Source organism: Hippocampus bargibanti, linkage group LG06 (genome assembly GCF_051943395.1).
Source record: "Hippocampus bargibanti isolate YZ-2025 linkage group LG06, ASM5194339v1, whole genome shotgun sequence".
NCBI lineage: Eukaryota > Metazoa > Chordata > Actinopteri > Syngnathiformes > Syngnathidae > Hippocampus > Hippocampus bargibanti.
In genome coordinates, this window is record NC_142739.1 from 9,486,614 (window position 1) to 9,505,343 (window position 18,730).

The 18,730-nt window shown below is 41.2% G+C and overlaps 1 protein-coding gene across 2 annotated transcripts in view; it reads right to left on the reverse strand.

The window, feature by feature from the left end:
• Positions 1 to 18,730, reverse strand: part of bmper (BMP binding endothelial regulator) — a 42,190-nt gene that overhangs the window by 9,261 nt on the left and 14,199 nt on the right. Inside the window, exons 3-9 of one of the 2 annotated variants that reach the window (XM_088998415.1) lie at positions 11,634 to 11,733; positions 5,015 to 5,097; positions 4,824 to 4,914; positions 4,649 to 4,731; positions 1,512 to 1,611; positions 1,210 to 1,319; positions 519 to 653 (exon numbers count right to left, since the gene is read on the reverse strand). In XM_088998415.1, the coding sequence (XP_088854541.1) occupies positions 519 to 653; positions 1,210 to 1,319; positions 1,512 to 1,611; positions 4,649 to 4,731; positions 4,824 to 4,914; positions 5,015 to 5,097; positions 11,634 to 11,733 (702 nt within the window). Of the gene's footprint in view, positions 1 to 518; positions 654 to 1,209; positions 1,320 to 1,511; positions 1,612 to 2,672; positions 2,756 to 2,847; positions 2,939 to 3,038; positions 3,118 to 4,648; positions 4,732 to 4,823; positions 4,915 to 5,014; positions 5,098 to 11,633; positions 11,734 to 18,730 lie in introns of those variants that run through there. The other variant, XM_088998414.1, reaches the window with a different exon arrangement.

Consider the following 18,730-nt stretch of genomic DNA (forward strand, 5'->3'; position numbering starts at 1 on the left):
ATCCACCCATCCACCCGCCCACCTACTCATCAATCCATCCAACCCACCCAACAATCCACCCCACCCACCCATCCATCTACTCACCCCATCCATCCACTCATCCATCCATCCATACATCCATCCATCCATCAATCTAACCATCCCAACCTTCCATCCATCCATCCATCCATCCACCCCATCCATCCATCCAACCATCCATCCATCCATCCATCCATCCATCCATCCATCCATCCATCCATCCATCCATCCATCCATCCATCCACTCACCTACTCATCCATCCAACCCACCCACTCATAACCCTATCCATCCATCCATCCATCCATCCATCCATCCATCCATCCATCCATCCATCCATCCACCCATCCACCCACTCATCCACCCACCCATCCATCCAGTTATCCACCCCACCCTTCCATCCAACCATCGCTCCACCGATCCACAACCATTCTTCATCCACCCATATCCATACTTTCACATATATACACCCCATCTCTATCCTCGGAGGAGATGATCTCACCCTGTAGATCTTGTTGCGCACTCTGCAGTACTTGACGTCATCCACCTTCACGTAAGACAAGCAATCGTCACAGCAGTGGTCGCCATGACAACTACCCGGACGAGAGCAGCGCCTTCTGCATACCACGGTGGAGTCCTGAACAAGTATAGACGGTCCAAAGTGAAACCTCGCTTCACAACTTGTGTGCATTCCAAAAGACTGTTTGTGAACCAAAGTGCTGACCAGAAGAAATGTGTTCCTACTGAAATAAATGCAAGTCGAATAAATCTGTTCTCACCCAAGAAAGAAGTTTACTTTGTTTTTATAGCTACAGTGGTATCTTTACTCATGAAATTAAATGGTTCTGGAAGAAATTTCGGAACTAGAAACTTCAAATGTCAAGTCATGCTTTCCATGTAAATGCCCAAATTCGTTCCAAGTCTCCCAAAATGCCAACATAAATGTTTCCAAAAGCCTAAAAATGCATCAAAACAAGTAACAAATACATATTACAATTAGTTTATTGCACAATGAATGAGAGTGCATCATGTAAAGAACAAAGAACAGAATAAAGAATAAAAATGATGGTCATTTTACATTTAACTACATCCTCATCGTTCTTTGTTCTCTTTAGTCCATGTTCTCTCTTCAAAGTAGTTTTTGCCAGACATTTTGTGCCCTATCAACAAAAGCGGAGCCTGTCAAATTTTACCTCGCAGGTGCACGTGGTGCAGTTGTCCTGTACGAAGGACGTAGCGTTCTCAAAGACCTCGCTGTGGAACAGACAACTCCCCTGCGACAAGTCAAACACCTTCCGCTGACCTGACGCACCCAGACGACAATCATTAGAGAGTGAGACAGACAACACACACACACACACACACACACACACACACACACACACACACACACACACACACACACACACACACACACACACACACACACACACACACACACACACACACACACACACACACACACACACACACGAGAATATTATTTGTTAATTACCAAGACATTTGGGACAGCATTGTCCAGGAGGGGTGTGGCTGAGGTGAGCAGGACAAGAAAGGACAGGACAGGCCTCCTTCACACAGAGAGTGCGTCCCCCCTGCAACAGCAGCAACAATTTCAATCAAACCATGAAAAACACCACTGCCAGGTCCAGATGACCGTGTTTGCAAAATCCCTCAGTGAATTTCTGATCTTGTCTCAACATCAGCTATGATTCATCAATATGAGTGTTTATTATTTAACTCATTCGTTGACATTCCCAAATTTATTTGTGAATTGAACAGTGTGACAGTGTATAGAGCGCCATTCCCGAATTTGTTCGGGTTTTGATTTTTCTTGCTGGGGTGCTGATAAAGCACTGGCCAGCCCTCTGGCAATGTTTTGTTCCAGCTTCAGCTGTCGTTACAGCGCTTATATACAGTAAAGTCTCGTTATATCGATATTCAAGGGAGTCCGAAAAAATATCGATATAACCGGGACTATCGATATATCCGACCCTGTTTGCATGTAATTTTCTCCGTGCGTGCATAGAAATAGTATCGATATAACCGGGACTATCGATATATCCGATATCGATATAACCAGACTTTACTGTAACCCAATATGTATGTATTTCATTGTATTTTGGACAGCCACCCACATTTCAAGCGAATATAACTCCAGACCCATATAACTTAGGAATCAACTCTTTTTTTCTGATGAAAGAAGATAATCTAAGGTTTCTTATGCTGCATTGAATGTTTATGTAGTCCTAAAACGTAGTATTCTGTGGGTCCTGGAATTTGAGTGACAATGACAAAAACCCTGGCATTGGAGTGGGCACATTTTTGCGCGTTTGGGGGGGCGGTGTTGGTGTTTCAAATCAGAACATCTTAAACAACATTGTAAGCAAAAACCATCAATGGTATATTCATGAGTTGTGACGTGGTTGACATGACGTGCAATATTTGCCATTGCATGTCATGTGACCACATCATGTATTCTTCCAACTCTTGGCAAAGTAAATCATCAAATTAATAAATAAACAAACAAACAAACAAATAAATGAATAATAAATGAATATAAATAAATAAATAAATAAATAAATAAATAAATAAATAAAGGACTCTTGCGTATATCTTTTTCTGTGAATTCCAGCGTATGAATGGTCATACTCACAGTGCAAGTACACTTAATGCAAGGTTTGCCTTCTGGATTGAACTCCTCCTTCTCTTTGTACAGGCGACCCTCGAAAATGCAACCTGACAAAAAGAGATGAGATAACTGTGAGTGGTGATGATGGCTCCTTTTCTTTCTTTCGGAAGGTTGGAGTCATCTTGGAGGTTTTGCTCACTGGGGCAGGTTGGGCAGCACTTTTTGGGATGGATTTTTGGATTCTTGCAGTGGACCACACATTGCACTTCTGCTTCTGTGACGACGCCTTCCTGTCAGAACCAAGGTGGTAAAAGTTTTCTATTAAAATATTACCTTTTTAAAAAAATCTACATTTATCTATCTATGAAATCCACGTGGCTTTTCACACACCTGACAGCGTCGGGTGACGCACGGCTTGATGCCGCTAGTCCAGGAAACCGAGCTGTTGTAGGATCGTCCGTCCAACATGCAACCTGAGATGACAACAGTGTGTTGGGATTTTAAATATCAATAACATGACGTCACTGTGAACATCATCATTTTCTCGGTATAAAATTGATGCAGAGGACACGGATGGTCATTTCTGTTATGTTCTCTGACTGTACACTAGGTGTCAGTGTTTTCCGTGAGGTAATGGTGACTTGTTGTGACTTTAACAGCCAGAAAAGAAAATATGCGTGTTTGGCTGCACTTTGGCATTGTTATGTTGACTCAGGACACAGAAACGTTTTTCTCGAGCAGTTTCGATGATCAGCCTTTGTCTTCTTCAGAGATTTTAGTTAGTAGACAGATTTGACAGTCAGGCAAAACTGCACAATATCAGAACAAATTATTTTGTTTTTGTTTGATTGTAGTGGTAAACTGTGAGATTACTGTGATGATGTGTGATTTCAATATTATTTATAAATTGTAGATATATATTTTTGTTGCTCAAAATATGCGTCACAGTTTCCAACTAAACAACCAGACCACCCTGACATTGGATTGGATGGATTGGATATGCCTTTATTAGTCTCACAGTGGAGAAATTTACATTTCACAGCAGCAAAGATCTGATGTTGCATTTTGGAATCAAAGGCCTCTGAAATTTGACAACATGACTTGAGATCTGACACATTGACCTCCATAGTAACATGTTGATCTTTTTCATCATGTTTTAAAATGCTGAAAAGAAAATAATCCAAGTTATCCCTCAACCAGATCAAATCTTCTCAAGAAAAGAATCAGAGTTATCCCTCAACCATATTAACACTCAGTGAAACTACAGCACTCCAGCTATCTAACCAAACCACTCTGACACGGATCTGATGTTGCATTTTGGGAAGGGAACAACATGAGCTGAGATCTGACACAATGAACTCCATGCTAAAATGTTGATCTTTTTTCATCATGTTTTAAAATCCTGAAAAGAAAATAATCCAAGTTATCCCTCAACCAGATCAATACTCTGGGTATTTCATTGTATTTTGGACAGCCACCCACATTTCAAGCGAATATAACTCCAGACCCATATAACTTAGGAATCAACTCTTTTTTTCTGATGAAAGAAGATAATCTAAGGTTTCTTATGCTGCATTGAATGTTTATGTAGTCCTAAAACGTAGTATTCTGTGGGTCCTGGAATTTGAGTGACAATGACAAAAACCCTGGCATTGGAGTGGGCACATTTTTGCGCGTTTGGGGGGGCGGTGTTGGTGTTTCAAATCAGAACATCTTAAACAACATTGTAAGCAAAAACCATCAATGGTATATTCATGAGTTGTGACGTGGTTGACATGACGTGCAATATTTGCCATTGCATGTCATGTGACCACATCATGTATTCTTCCAACTCTTGGCAAAGTAAATCATCAAATTAATAAATAAACAAACAAACAAACAAACAAATAAATGAATAATAAATGAATATAAATAAATAAATAAATAAATAAATAAATAAATAAAGGACTCTTGCGTATATCTTTTTCTGTGAATTCCAGCGTATGAATGGTCATACTCACAGTGCAAGTACACTTAATGCAAGGTTTGCCTTCTGGATTGAACTCCTCCTTCTCTTTGTACAGGCGACCCTCGAAAATGCAACCTGACAAAAACAGATGAGATAACTGTGAGTGGTGATGATGGCTCCTTTTCTTTCTTTTGGAAGGTTGGAGTCATCTTGGAGGTTTTGCTCACTGGGGCAGGTTGGGCAGCACTTTTTGGGATGGATTTTTGGATTCTTGCAGTGGACCACACATTGCACTTCTGCTTCTGTGACGACGCCTTCCTGTCAGAACCAAGGTGGTAAAAGTTTTCTATTAAAATATTACCTTTTTAAAAAAATCTACATTTATCTATCTATGAAATCCACGTGGCTTTTCACACACCTGACAGCGTCGGGTGACGCACGGCTTGATGCCGCTAGTCCAGGAAACCGAGCTGTTGTAGGATCGTCCGTCCAACATGCAACCTGAGATGACAACAGTGTGTTGGGATTTTAAATATCAATAACATGACGTCACTGTGAACATCATCATTTTCTCGGTATAAAATTGATGCAGAGGACACGGATGGTCATTTCTGTTATGTTCTCTGACTGTACACTAGGTGTCAGTGTTTTCCGTGAGGTAATGGTGACTTGTTGTGACTTTAACAGCCAGAAAAGAAAATATGCGTGTTTGGCTGCACTTTGGCATTGTTATGTTGACTCAGGACACAGAAACGTTTTTCTCGAGCAGTTTCGATGATCAGCCTTTGTCTTCTTCAGAGATTTTAGTTAGTAGACAGATTTGACAGTCAGGCAAAACTGCACAATATCAGAACAAATTATTTTGTTTTTGTTTGATTGTAGTGGCAAACTGTGAGATTACTGTGATGATGTGTGATTTCAATATTATTTATAAATTGTAGATATATATTTTTGTTGCTCAAAATATGCGTCACAGTTTCCAACTAAACAACCAGACCACCCTGACATTGGATTGGATGGATTGGATATGCCTTTATTAGTCTCACAGTGGAGAAATTTACATTTCACAGCAGCAAAGATCTGATGTTGCATTTTGGAATCAAAGGCCTCTGAAATTTGACAACATGACTTGAGATCTGACACATTGACCTCCATAGTAACATGTTGATCTTTTTCATCATGTTTTAAAATGCTGAAAAGAAAATAATCCAAGTTATCCCTCAACCAGATCAAATCTTCTCAAGAAAAGAATCAGAGTTATCCCTCAACCATATTAACACTCAGTGAAACTACAGCACTCCAGCTATCTAACCAAACCACTCTGACACGGATCTGATGTTGCATTTTGGGAAGGGAACAACATGAGCTGAGATCTGACACAATGAACTCCATGCTAAAATGTTGATCTTTTTTCATCATGTTTTAAAATCCTGAAAAGAAAATAATCCAAGTTATCCCTCAACCAGATCAATACTCTGGGAAACTAGACCACGCCGGTTATCTAACTCGACCACTCTGATCCGGATCTGATGTTGCATTTTATAATAAAACCCCTCTGAAAAGTGACAACATGACCTAAGATCTGAGGCCTGACGTGCCTGTTAACATGCAAAATATCGAGTCCAACTATTGTTTTCCATCCATGTCATTTCCAGCTGTCACATTCAAAATCACTGAAAGAACAAATTTGTGTTTACAATATACGTGAGTGGCGGCTCGTGTTTACAATATACGTGAGTGGCGGCTCGGTAGTCGAGTGATTAGCACACCGGCTTCACAGTGCAGAGGTCGCCGGTTCGCGTCCCGGTCCGGCCTCCCTGTGTGGAGTTTGCATGTTCTCCCCGGACCCGCATGGGTTTTCTCCGGGTCCTCCGGTTTCCTCCCACACTCCAAAACCACTCCAAATTGTCCCTAGGTGTGAGTGTGAGAGTGACTGTTGTATGTCTTTGTGTGCCCTGCGATTGGCTGGCAACCAATTCAGGGTGTCCCCCGCCTCGTGCCCGAAGACAGCTGAGATAGGCTCCCGTGACCCTAATGAGGAATAAGCGGTACGGAAAATGAGATGAGATATACGTGAGTACCTGGTATGATTTAAAAAGTCACCATCATCTCAAATTAAATTCAAACATGACTGCTTTCCCAACAAGTACAAGACAGAGACTACACACACGTAAGGCTTAGTGACTTCTCCATTCAAGCGCTAAATAAATAGCCTATTCATTTCCTTCATATTTCAGTAAATGGATTGGGATCAATGCTGCACTGCGCCTGCAAATGAAAGGCGATCTCAAGAATTGATCTGCTTTCTTGAGTCTGAAAATGAAACCAAATCCCCAGTCAGCTGGGGGTGGGTGGAACCATGTGACATTTGAAAGTCCATCCTCCCTGGGAGCCTTAGATCAGTTTTATACACTCAAGACTCCTTAACATGATCGACTTGGCCAATGTGAGGACTTCCTGCATGGAGCTACAACGTATGATTATTTGAAAACAGATACAGTAGATGGTCAGAGTGTTTCGGAGTTAAGAGAAATCATATACACGCACATGATCAACATATCAACATTGAGAATATTGCGTTTTAATGGCCACGCGAACGGATGGAGAAGAATGTATTTCACACAGAAAAGCGTTCTGGAAGCCATGCGCGTCCTTTATTTATTGCCCAAACCTACCGTTTTGCCGGTGTATAAGGCGCACCGGCGTATAAAGTGCACCCCCAATGAATGTATTTTCAAACTTTTTCCATGTATAAGACACACCGGAGTACAAGGCGCACCTTCAATAAATGACATATGTTTTCAAAACATAATACAGGAATATATATAAGGCACACCACATTATAAGGCGCTACAGGAGAGGCTGCGGTTACACAGGACTTGTTCTAAAAGGGGAAATGGAGTCGTCAGTGGCTGCTGACAGTAGTTGTGAGACCTGTTGTGGCTCTACATTACTTCACATAGGGTATAAGGCGCACTGGCTTATAAGGTGTAGGCTCATCTTTGGAAGAAAAAGACGGCTTTTGATGTGCCTTATACACCGTAAAATACGGTACGCAAATGCATTTACTCTTTCATTTGTCAGATGCATACTGATGTCAACAACACATTTACTCTTGGTAAGATGCATACCCATGTCAACAACATACATTTTAATCGGAAATGGCTTTGTGTGTTGCGCAAAGAATATTTTTAAATATTAAAAAATACAGATTAAAAAATAAACAATTATTTTGACGTAGATTTTTGAGATATTTTCATTGGAAAAATGTATCTATTAAGGATTGTGTTCCAGCTTCTGCCAAACCGCTTCACTCAGATTTACATGTATCAAACACAACCTCCTGCTACCTCCTGCCTGCTTTTTTGGGATCCACACCCGCCATCACCACCTTGCAAACCGTGACAGAATGAACCGACCCGGATGGTCGTGCCGGGAGTCCTTTTAAGTGTCACTGATTAAACCAGCACCTGCGAGGATGCAGGCAGTGCTGACGTCGCTACCCGTTGGTCGCCAATCCGAACGTGGCAGTCCGCCACTGATCGGGACGACCAGCACCTGTGCAGGTGCAGGCGGGGCCGACAGCGCCACCCGTTGGTCGCCAACCACATCATGACAAATACAATACAATACAATACATATTGATTTATATAGCGCTTTAGAAATACACAGAAAAAAATGTGACGGACTGATAACAGTAAAAAAATAATAATAGTGACCAATAAAAAATGTCAGTTTCCATGGTGACATGTTGACCGGGGTCTGTCGCACCCCCCTCAAATGAGCTGTCGCCTCATAAAAAGTGTACGAGGTGTGTGTTCACCACATGGCCTCATCGAGAGAACAGGAAGTGACATTCCAACGCTTACTGCATACTAGTGGACTCTTCAGGTGGTCCAGAGTGTAAAAACCCTTCAATTAGTACTTAAATGTCGCTAGTGTTGATATCTCAACTTCACGCGTCACTTATGTCAGAGTTTAAAGTGCTCGTTGAGCTGTATCTTTAAAAAGAAAAGGAAAAAACGATTTTATTGTAAATCTCGTAAAGTTAGACAGCCGGCACCAGATGACATCAACATCATGTGGACAATGAATGATGTCATAGAAGGCTGAAGTTTATGGAGGGATATACATACTGTACGCTTGACGATCACACAGAAGCAGAGTGGAAGCCAATTATCTCATCTCATCTCATCTCATTTTCCGTACCGCTTATTCCTCATTAGGGTCGCGGGGGTTGCTGGAGCCTATCTCAGCTGTCTTTGGGCACGAGGCGGGGGACACCCTGAATTGGTTGCCAGCCAATCGCAGGGCACACAAAGACATACAACAGTCACTCTCACACTCACACCTAGGGACAATTTGGAGTGTTCAATCTGCCTGCCATGCATGTTTTTGGAGTGTGGGAGGAAACCGGAGGACCCGGAGAAAACCCACGCAGGTCCGGGGAGAACATGCAAACTCCACACAGGGAGGCCGGACCGGGACGCGAACCGGCGACCTCTGCACTGTGAAGCCGTTGTGCTAACCACTCGACTACCGGGCCGCCCGAAGCCAATTATCATTTTCTATTTTTTTCTTTAATATTATGTATACGATTATAACTAGGGCTCGACCAATTTTTGATTCACACATTAATTAGCCATCAGACATTAAAAGAATCAAAAAAAATATATATATAAATACAAATACAAATAACTCATATTATACTACTGCCTAAACATTATAACCATTTAAAAAATATTTGGCTGATTCATCGCTTATTTGTATGTTATTCAGCCAAATATCGCAATTGGCATCAGCCTGAAAAAAATAAAAAAGTAACATATACTATACCCTTCATGCACAAGTGATAACAACTCGAGAATGAATTACACATAAGTGTCTGTCTTACCTTTACACCTCTCGCAGCAAGCGCCACTTTGTTTCACGACCAGGGCGCAATCTTCGGGCACCGGCGGGCATTTCTCCTGCTTGCAGTCAGCCTTGCCCTCCTGTCAGCCGCAGACGAGACCAAGAAAAAAGGAGAAGGAGCCAAATGGTTAGAATGTATTTTGTTAAATAAACATTTTAAGCTTAAAATGAGATGGTAGACCACATGACTTTATTATTATTATTATCATTATTATTATTGCTAGTCATGACGTCATCACAATGAATCACAAGCATCGGGCTACACTCCCATATTTTTCCAAAGCGTTCATCGTTCACCCGCAATTATTTGTGTGATTCCCAAAGGAAGGATTCGCTTCCTTCACCACATGTGAAAGACAATTTGGAAAATAAAATTAACCACATGGACTGCCTGCCAGAACAAGTGAGCATACAGCAGTCATGGTTTAAATCAGGGTAGCGCTTCAGACCTTCAAGCTTTATATACAGTAAAGTCTCGTTATATCGATATGCTCGGGAGTCGGAAAAAATATCGATATAACCGGACTATCGATATATCGGACTATCGATATATCCGATATATATATATATATATATATATATATATATAGGATTGTGTTCCAGCTTCTGCCAAACCGCTTCACTCAGATTTACATGTATCAAACACAACCTCCTGCTCCCTCCTGCCTGCTTTTTTGGGATCCACACCCGCCATCACCACCTTGCAAACCGTGACAGAATGAACCGACCCGGATGGTCGTGCCGGGAGTCCTTTTAAGTGTCACTGATTAAACCAGCACCCGTGCAGGTGCAGGCGGGGCCGACAGCGCCACCCGTTGGTCGCCAACCACATCATGACAAATACAATACAATACAATACATATTGATTTATATAGCGCTTTAGAAATACACAGAAAAAAAATGTGACGGACTGATAACAGTGAAAAAAATAATAATAGTGACCAATAAAAAATGTCAGTTTCCATGGTGACATGTTGACCGGGGTCTGTCGCACCCCCCTCAAATGAGCTGTCGCCTCATAAAAAGTGTACGAGGTGTGTGTTCATCACATGGCCTCATCGAGAGAACAGGAAGTGACATTCCAACGCTTACTGCATACTAGTGGACTCTTCAGGTGGTCCAGAGTGTAAAAACCCTTCAATTGGATGCACTGTAACATAGTACTTAAATGTCGCTAGTGTTGATATCTCAACTTCACGCGTCACTTATGTCAGAGTTTAAAGTGCTCGTTGAGCTGTATCTTTAAAAAGAAAAGGAAAAAACGATTTTATTGTAAATCTCGTAAAGTTAGACAGCCGGCACCAGATGACATCAACATCATGTGGACAATGAATGATGTCATAGAAGGCTGAAGTTTATGGAGGGATATACATACCGTACGCTTGACGATCACACAGAAGCAGAGTGGAAGCCAATTATCTAATCTCATCTCATCTCATCTCATTTTCCGTACCGCTTATTCCTCATTAGGGTCGCGGGGGTTGCTGGAGCCTATCTCAGCTGTCTTCGGGCACGAGGCGGGGGACACCCTGAATTGGTTGCCAGCCAATCGCAGGGCACACAAAGACATACAACAGTCACTCTCACACTCACACCTAGGGACAATTTGGAGTGTTCAATCTGCCTGCCATGCATGTTTTTGGAGTGTGGGAGGAAACCGGAGGACCCGGAGAAAACCCACGCAGGTCCGGGGAGAACATGCAAACTCCACACAGGGAGGCCGGACCGGGACGCGAACCGGCGAAGCCGTTGTGCTAACCACTCGACTACCGGGCCGCCCGAAGCCAATTATCATTTTCTATTTTTTTCTTTAATATTATGTATACGATTATAACTAGGGCTCGACCAATTTTTGATTCACACATTAACTAGCCATAACACATTAAAAGAATCAAAAATATATATATATAAATACAAATACAAATAACTCATATTATACTACTGCCTAAACATTATAACCATTTAAAAAATATTTGGCTGATTCATCGCTTATTTGTATGTTATTCAGCCAAATATCGCAATTGGCATCAGCCTGAAAAAAAGAAAAAAGTAACATATACTATACCCTTCATGCACAAGTGATAACAACTCGAGAATGAATTACACATAAGTGTCTGTCTTACCTTTACACCTCTCGCAGCAAGCGCCACTTTGTTTCACGACCAGGGCGCAATCTTCGGGCACCGGCGGGCATTTCTCCTGCTTGCAGTCAGCCTTGCCCTCCTGTCAGCCGCAGACGAGACCAAGAAAAAAGGAGAAGGAGCCAAATGGTTAGAATGTATTTTGTTAAATAAACATTTTAAGCTTAAAATGAGATGGTAGACCACATGACTTTATTATTATTATTATCATTATTATTATTGCTAGTCATGACGTCATCACAATGAATCACAAGCATCGGGCTACACTCCCATATTTTTCCAAAGCGTTCATCGTTCACCCGCAATTATTTGTGTGATTCCCAAAGGAAGGATTCGCTTCCTTCACCACATGTGAAAGACAATTTGGAAAATAAAATTAACCACATGGACTGCCTGCCAGAACAAGTGAGCATACAGCAGTCATGGTTTAAATCAGGGTAGCGCTTCAGACCTTCAAGCTTTATATACAGTAAAGTCTCGTTATATCGATATTCTCGGGAGTCGGAAAAAATATCGATATAACCGGACTATCGATATATCGGACTATCGATATATCCGATATATATATATATATATATATATATATATATATATATATATATATATATATATATATATATATATATATATATATATATATATATATATATATATATATATATATATATATATATATATATATATCCGATATATATATATATATATATATATATGGCAACCTCGAATTAGCAACAAGGAAAGCGGCTACGACCAAATACCTCCAGCGGGTGAGGCAAGTCCTCAGAAGCCAGCTCAATGGCAAGAACAAGACCCGGGCAATAAACAGCTATGCCCTGCCAGTGATCAGATACCCTGCAGGAATAATAAGGTGGCCAAAGGAAGAGATTCAGACCACGGATGTTAAGACCCGAAAACTCCTCACCATGCACGGAGGGTTCCATCCCAAGTCCAGCACCCTGAGACTGTACACAAGCCGTAAGGAAGGAGGCCGGGGACTAGTGAGTGTGAGAGCCACTGTCCAGGATGAAACATCCAAGCTCCATGAATACATCAAAGAGAAGGCTCCAACGGATGATGTACTCAGAGAATGTCTCAGTCAATGGGGAACAGAGGATGAGGTGCTGGAAGAGGGACAATCATGGGAGGAAAAGCACCTACACGGGATGTACCACCGAACCATAGCAGAAGTGGCTGATCTCAAGAAGTCCTATCAGTGGCTAGAGAGGGCTGGCCTAAAGGACAGCACAGAGGCACTCATCCTGGCTGCCCAAGAGCAGGCCCTGAACACCAGAGCCATAGAGGCAGGGATATACCACACCAGACAAGACCCAAGGTGTAGGTTGTGCAAAGAGGCACCTGAGACAATCCAACACGTAACTGCAGGGTGTAAGATGCTGGCAGGGAAAGCCTACATGGAGCGCCATAACCAGGTGGCTGGCATAGTCTACCGAAACATCTGTGCGGAGTATGGACTGGAAACCCCAAGGTCAAAATGGGAAACACCTCCCAAGGTGGTGGAGAATGACCGAGCAAAAATCCTGTGGGACTTCCAGATACAGACTGACAAGATGGTAATGGCCAACCAACCAGATATCGTGGTCATAGATAAAGGGGAAAGGAAAGCCGTTGTCGTGGATGTAGCGGTCCCGAGTGATGGGAACATCAGAAAGAAGGAACATGAGAAAATCGAGAAATACCAATGGCTCAGAGAGGAGCTGGAGAGAGCCTGGAAGGTAAAGGTGACAGTCGTGCCTGTGGTGGTCGGAGCACTTGGGGCAGTGACCCCCAAACTCGACGAGTGGTTGCAACAGATCCCGGGAACAACATCGGATATCTCGGTCCAGAAAAGCGCAGTGCTGGGAACAGCACGGATACTGCGCAGAACCCTCAAGCTTCCTGGCCTCTGGTAGAGGACCCGAGCTGAAATGGAGACAGACACCACCCATGGTGGGTGAGACGAGGATTTTTTTTTTATATATATATATATACAGTGAGACCTCAACTTACAAACTTAATTGGTTCCCAGACAGAGTGTGTAAGGCGAAAAGTGTGTATCTCCAAAAAAAAATCCCATAGGAAACCATTAAAATGGGAATAATCTGTCCCCGGGTTTCCATAAAATATAGTTTTTAACGAAATAAGCCTTAAAACTACACACAACATACCTTATTCTATGTATAATAAATGTGTGTATTGTAATGAAATAAATACACTGCATTGTATCATAAAGTCACAAAGAGAGGCACATTACATGAGGACTGTAATTAAAGAAATAAACTGCTGTAAAATAAAGTTTTTTTTCAACTTCTTCGATTGCCCGAGACCGTCGCTTTGAGAGCACGGAAACACCTTTTGCAACAGACGCACCTTTGATGGCTTCTCTGTTCCGGAGAATGGGAGCAATGGTTGACTTAGCATAGCCGTGCTCGGCCACTAAATCACACAAACGCATACCTCGTTCGTGTTTTTCAATTATCTCCTTCTTCTCAGCGATTTTTTATTTTGTGTCTTCTTGGGCTGAACACGAGCCTGTGGTGGTTATTTTTCGGTCCCATCATAGTAAAATTATCAGCAAAAAGCTCCAAGTAGGCGATTGACGTGTGCATTCAATGAGAGGGGGTGTGCAAAGTAGCGCCGGCTGGAGCACTGTTCGGTCGTGTGCTTCACCCGAAGATCACTCCGCCAGCCAAAGTTTGTAAGATAAGGTGTTTGTATGTTGAGGTCTCACTGTGTATATGTATATATATATATATATATATATATATATATATATATATATATATATATATATATATATATATATATATATATATATATATATATATATATATATATATATATACAGTAAAGTCTCGTTATATCGATATCGGATATATCGATAGTCCCGGTTATATCGATACTATTTCTATGCACGCACGGAGAAATTTACACGCAAACAGGGTCGGATATATCGATAGTCCCGGTTATATCGATATTTTTTCGGACTCCCTTGGATATCGATATAACGAGACTTTACTGTGTATATATATATATATATATATATATATATATATATATATATATATACACACACACACACACACACACACACACACACACACACACACACACACACACACACACACACACACACACACACACACACACACAGTGATACTTCAGTTTATTGCAGCCACAAGGGGGCACAAGCCAGTGTCTTGTTGGGCCGGTCCCAAGCCCGGATAAATACAGAGTTTTGTGCCAGGAAGGGCATCCGACGTAAAAATCTTTGCCAAAACAAATATGCAAATCAAACCTCTGAATCCTATACCGGATCGTTCGAGGCCCGGGTTAACAATGGCCGCCATTGACCTTCAGGGTGCCAGTGGAAAATTGACTACTATTGGTCGAAGAAGGAGAGGAGGGAGGTGTGCCCAGAGGAAAAGAGAGAAATGGAACGCCAAGAGTATAGAACTAAGAGTAGGAACTTTGAATGTAGGAACAATGACAGGTAAAGGTAGAGAGCTGGTTGACATGATGCAGAGAAGGAATATATACTGTGAGTCCAGGAGACCAGGTGGAAAGGGAGCAAGGCTAGAAACTTAGGGTCAGGGAAGAAGAGTGATACTTCAGTTTTCGACCAAAACTGAATTGTTCGAAAACCGAGACAGTAATTTCCATTATTATCCATGTTAAAATTTCTAATTGGTTCTAAGTCGAGGAAACAACTTTTTTAAAGCACTTTTTAACTATTTTACAGCATTAAGTGGATCAACACGTAATAATAGAGCAGGTCATTTGTAAAATACTATAAAAACAAATTGTAATGTTTTATTTTCACCAATTTTAACATCAACATTAACATTGGAACATAAAAACATCTCTCTCGCTCTCTGTCTGCAACAGAGCATGTTGGCACCTATCCCAACTGTCTTTGGGCAGTAGGCAGGGGATATCCTTGACCAGTTTCTCACCAATCACAAGGCACATTAACTTTTCAAACCATCCTCTGCTTTCTTTAAAATCATACTCTTCAGGACCAATGCTAAGATCCCCAAATCTTTCTGCATTTGCTTTGCAGCAAATCGTATCTTGGCTCAGACTGTCTCCTGCCAACTGATGGTCATTGATGAAAATAAGCAAACGTTTCTCCACTTCTAATATTTGTGGCATTTGTTTGCTGAACACACAAGATCCTTCAGCCACATCACTGATTTTTTTTGTCTTTATATTTTTTTAGAATGTTGCTGATGTTCGATTTCACATCCCAAACTCCTTAATGAACAAAGACACATGCACGCCTGACTCATATTTCACAATTAAATCTTTCTCAATTCTATAATTTTGCATATATACTATATGTATATGCCTTCAGGTGACTTCCATTTTAGGGAGAGAACCATTTTAATGTTGATGTTTTTTTACCAGACTGCAATATCAACCTCTGTGAGCCACTTAATTTTTGCTAAAAAAAAAATGTTGCCACCTCCACAACCCCAAAAAATGGTTTTTTTGGTTAGCAACTCTCTGATTTAAAACGTCCTTAATAAAAATGTTGATGTGTAAAAAGTGGCTGGAAAAAATATAAATAAATAAATACATCTCAGACAAATAACTTTAATTGTAGTCTATCCTGGTCGTAAATTAATATCATGGAGTATCGAGCCTTGAAGTAGCATGAAACATCTTTCCGTTCGTCACTTTTATGGAGCCAAAATGCCATATGAGCTCATTTAGTGGTGAGCCATCGTGGTTCAGACTCTGCAGACAAGTCGATTTTATGTCTTTTACGATAATATGTATTGTTTTCATTGAATTTTTTACTTGGGAAATAAGATCATTTGTGTAGTAGGCTGCTAATCGTCACCAGCCCCATAAATTCACTAGTAAATGGCACTGACTTCAGAATGAGAGCATGTGTGTGTCTGCAGTGTTTTTCAAGAAGTTCATTTTGGAGTTGACATCGATATTATCAAACATTTTGAGGGGGTTGTCCATTATATGACCACGCGGTCAGTGACTCCAATAAAAAAATGGGTAAATCATCTCAATGTGGAGAAAAATCAAATCACCATCTCAGCAGTCAAAGTTGAGGGCATTTCAAATGTATGTGATGTAATGCGAAATGAAATATAGCCAATTTGTGACTGCGTCACACCCATCCGGAGGTGTCGGAAGTAAAGCCTTATTTTAGTAGACAGGCGTCCATCCATCTTCATTTTCATGCCCGTCTATTTTATTATGTTTGGGATTGATTATGCTGCCCCTTCAGATGGAGCTGCCGAACCCATCCATGCAATTTGGCGATGAAAAATGGAAAGGTAAACTCGATTTTAGATTTGCAAAAAGCAGGTTTAAGTCGAGACGCAGGCATACAGAGTTGGCGCGACACAGAAATGTGTGGAGAAATGTCATCATATTTCATTCATGATTATGACAGTGGCGTGTTAAAATCCATCTATGCTAAATTCTTTTAGCCTGCTTATGGCTTTTTACATGATATGTTAGCATTAAGCTACCCGACTGTCATAATGTTAAATGACATGGCTTACCTAAAATGTTTAAATGCTTGGCCTTTTATTCGGAAACCTATGAGAGGAATGAATATTAAAAAGTGTGCTGGATTGTTTATCACGTTCCTCTATGACAAACGGGGTACTACTTGAGTCCAAGGTCGTGTCCTTCCTTTGCTCCCGTCTTCTGAGTGGCTTTAATAGATGTGACCTAAGTAAATACCCACTTCCCTCCCTCCTGTGTAAACCCCAAAGACACTCTTCCATGGGGTCCCTTGTCTACAGGTCAGAGTTGGTAATGGGTCATAACGCCATACAAACACTCGACATACCGCGACACCAAGGCTGCACAGCTGGATGGCTGTCTGCCGCCACAGAAGAGCACACCCCTAACCCTCCGCCAACCACTACTACCAACAGTAGAACACACACGCGCGCACACACACACACAAAACCACGCACACACACACACACAAACACACACACACACACACGAACGCATGCACAAACGCACACACGCACACACGCGCGCACACACACACACACACGCACACACACACACACACACACACACACACACACACACACACACACACACACACACACACACACACACAGCCACTACATAGGGATGGAATTACCAAAAGGAAGACATAAAAATCTGACTTCTGGAAATGTCAAGAACAATGTCACCTTGAATTAGATCACATCTCGACCACAAATGAAAGAGGTCACATGGCATCGTTCCATTGAGAGCCCATAGTGAGTAAATGTTAATTGTTTTATGGGACATTCAAACATTGAACTCTGTAAGTCAAGCAATGATATTGATGTATAACCTTTTACAGCAAGCGGAAACCAACATACATACAATGTTTGGATTACATTTACATTTCTGTTAAATCAATGCTGCTTTTTGATTTTGTTTGTGCTTTGTTGGTTTTACTACATGGATGACTGTAGTTTAGATTGGTGAATTTTCTAATGACGCGATTCAATATCCCCAAGTGAATAAAAAAGTGTATCAATTATCGCAATTCAGGCAAATAATATAATAAAATCATTCAAAGATAATAAAAAATAAAAGTTTTTTTGATGCAGGCGGTCACAGACGGTCCCCAATGTGGCTTGTCAGTAGAAAGGAAGCTAAACCAATTAATGCCTGTGATTGAGCCTGCTAACGGCACAAATTGAATAATAAAAAAATACCACTGTGTTTCTCTGTTTAAGTCCGATTAGGACAAAACATCACCGTTGACTTGTTTTGTCTTAAAATTACCTGTTGATGTTGACGCAAAAGGAGTTGCTTGAGCAAAAAGTGTGACTTTATTCGTGCAGAGTGGCGAAGGACTGACAACAGGTGCTGCGTTGCATTATTGGAATTGTAGTTGCAACGTACGTACAAACTAAATTCACGACAAAACTTATTAATATCATTGTTATTGAGAATTATTAAGAATAATAATCAATTAAATTATCATCTTGTTGTTTTCTTAAATAATGTATTTCTATTTTTTTGTGTCGTGACATTTTCGCTCACGCTTAGTCATATGAGTGAGTATTGCTACGCTACCTCTAGGGGGAGAC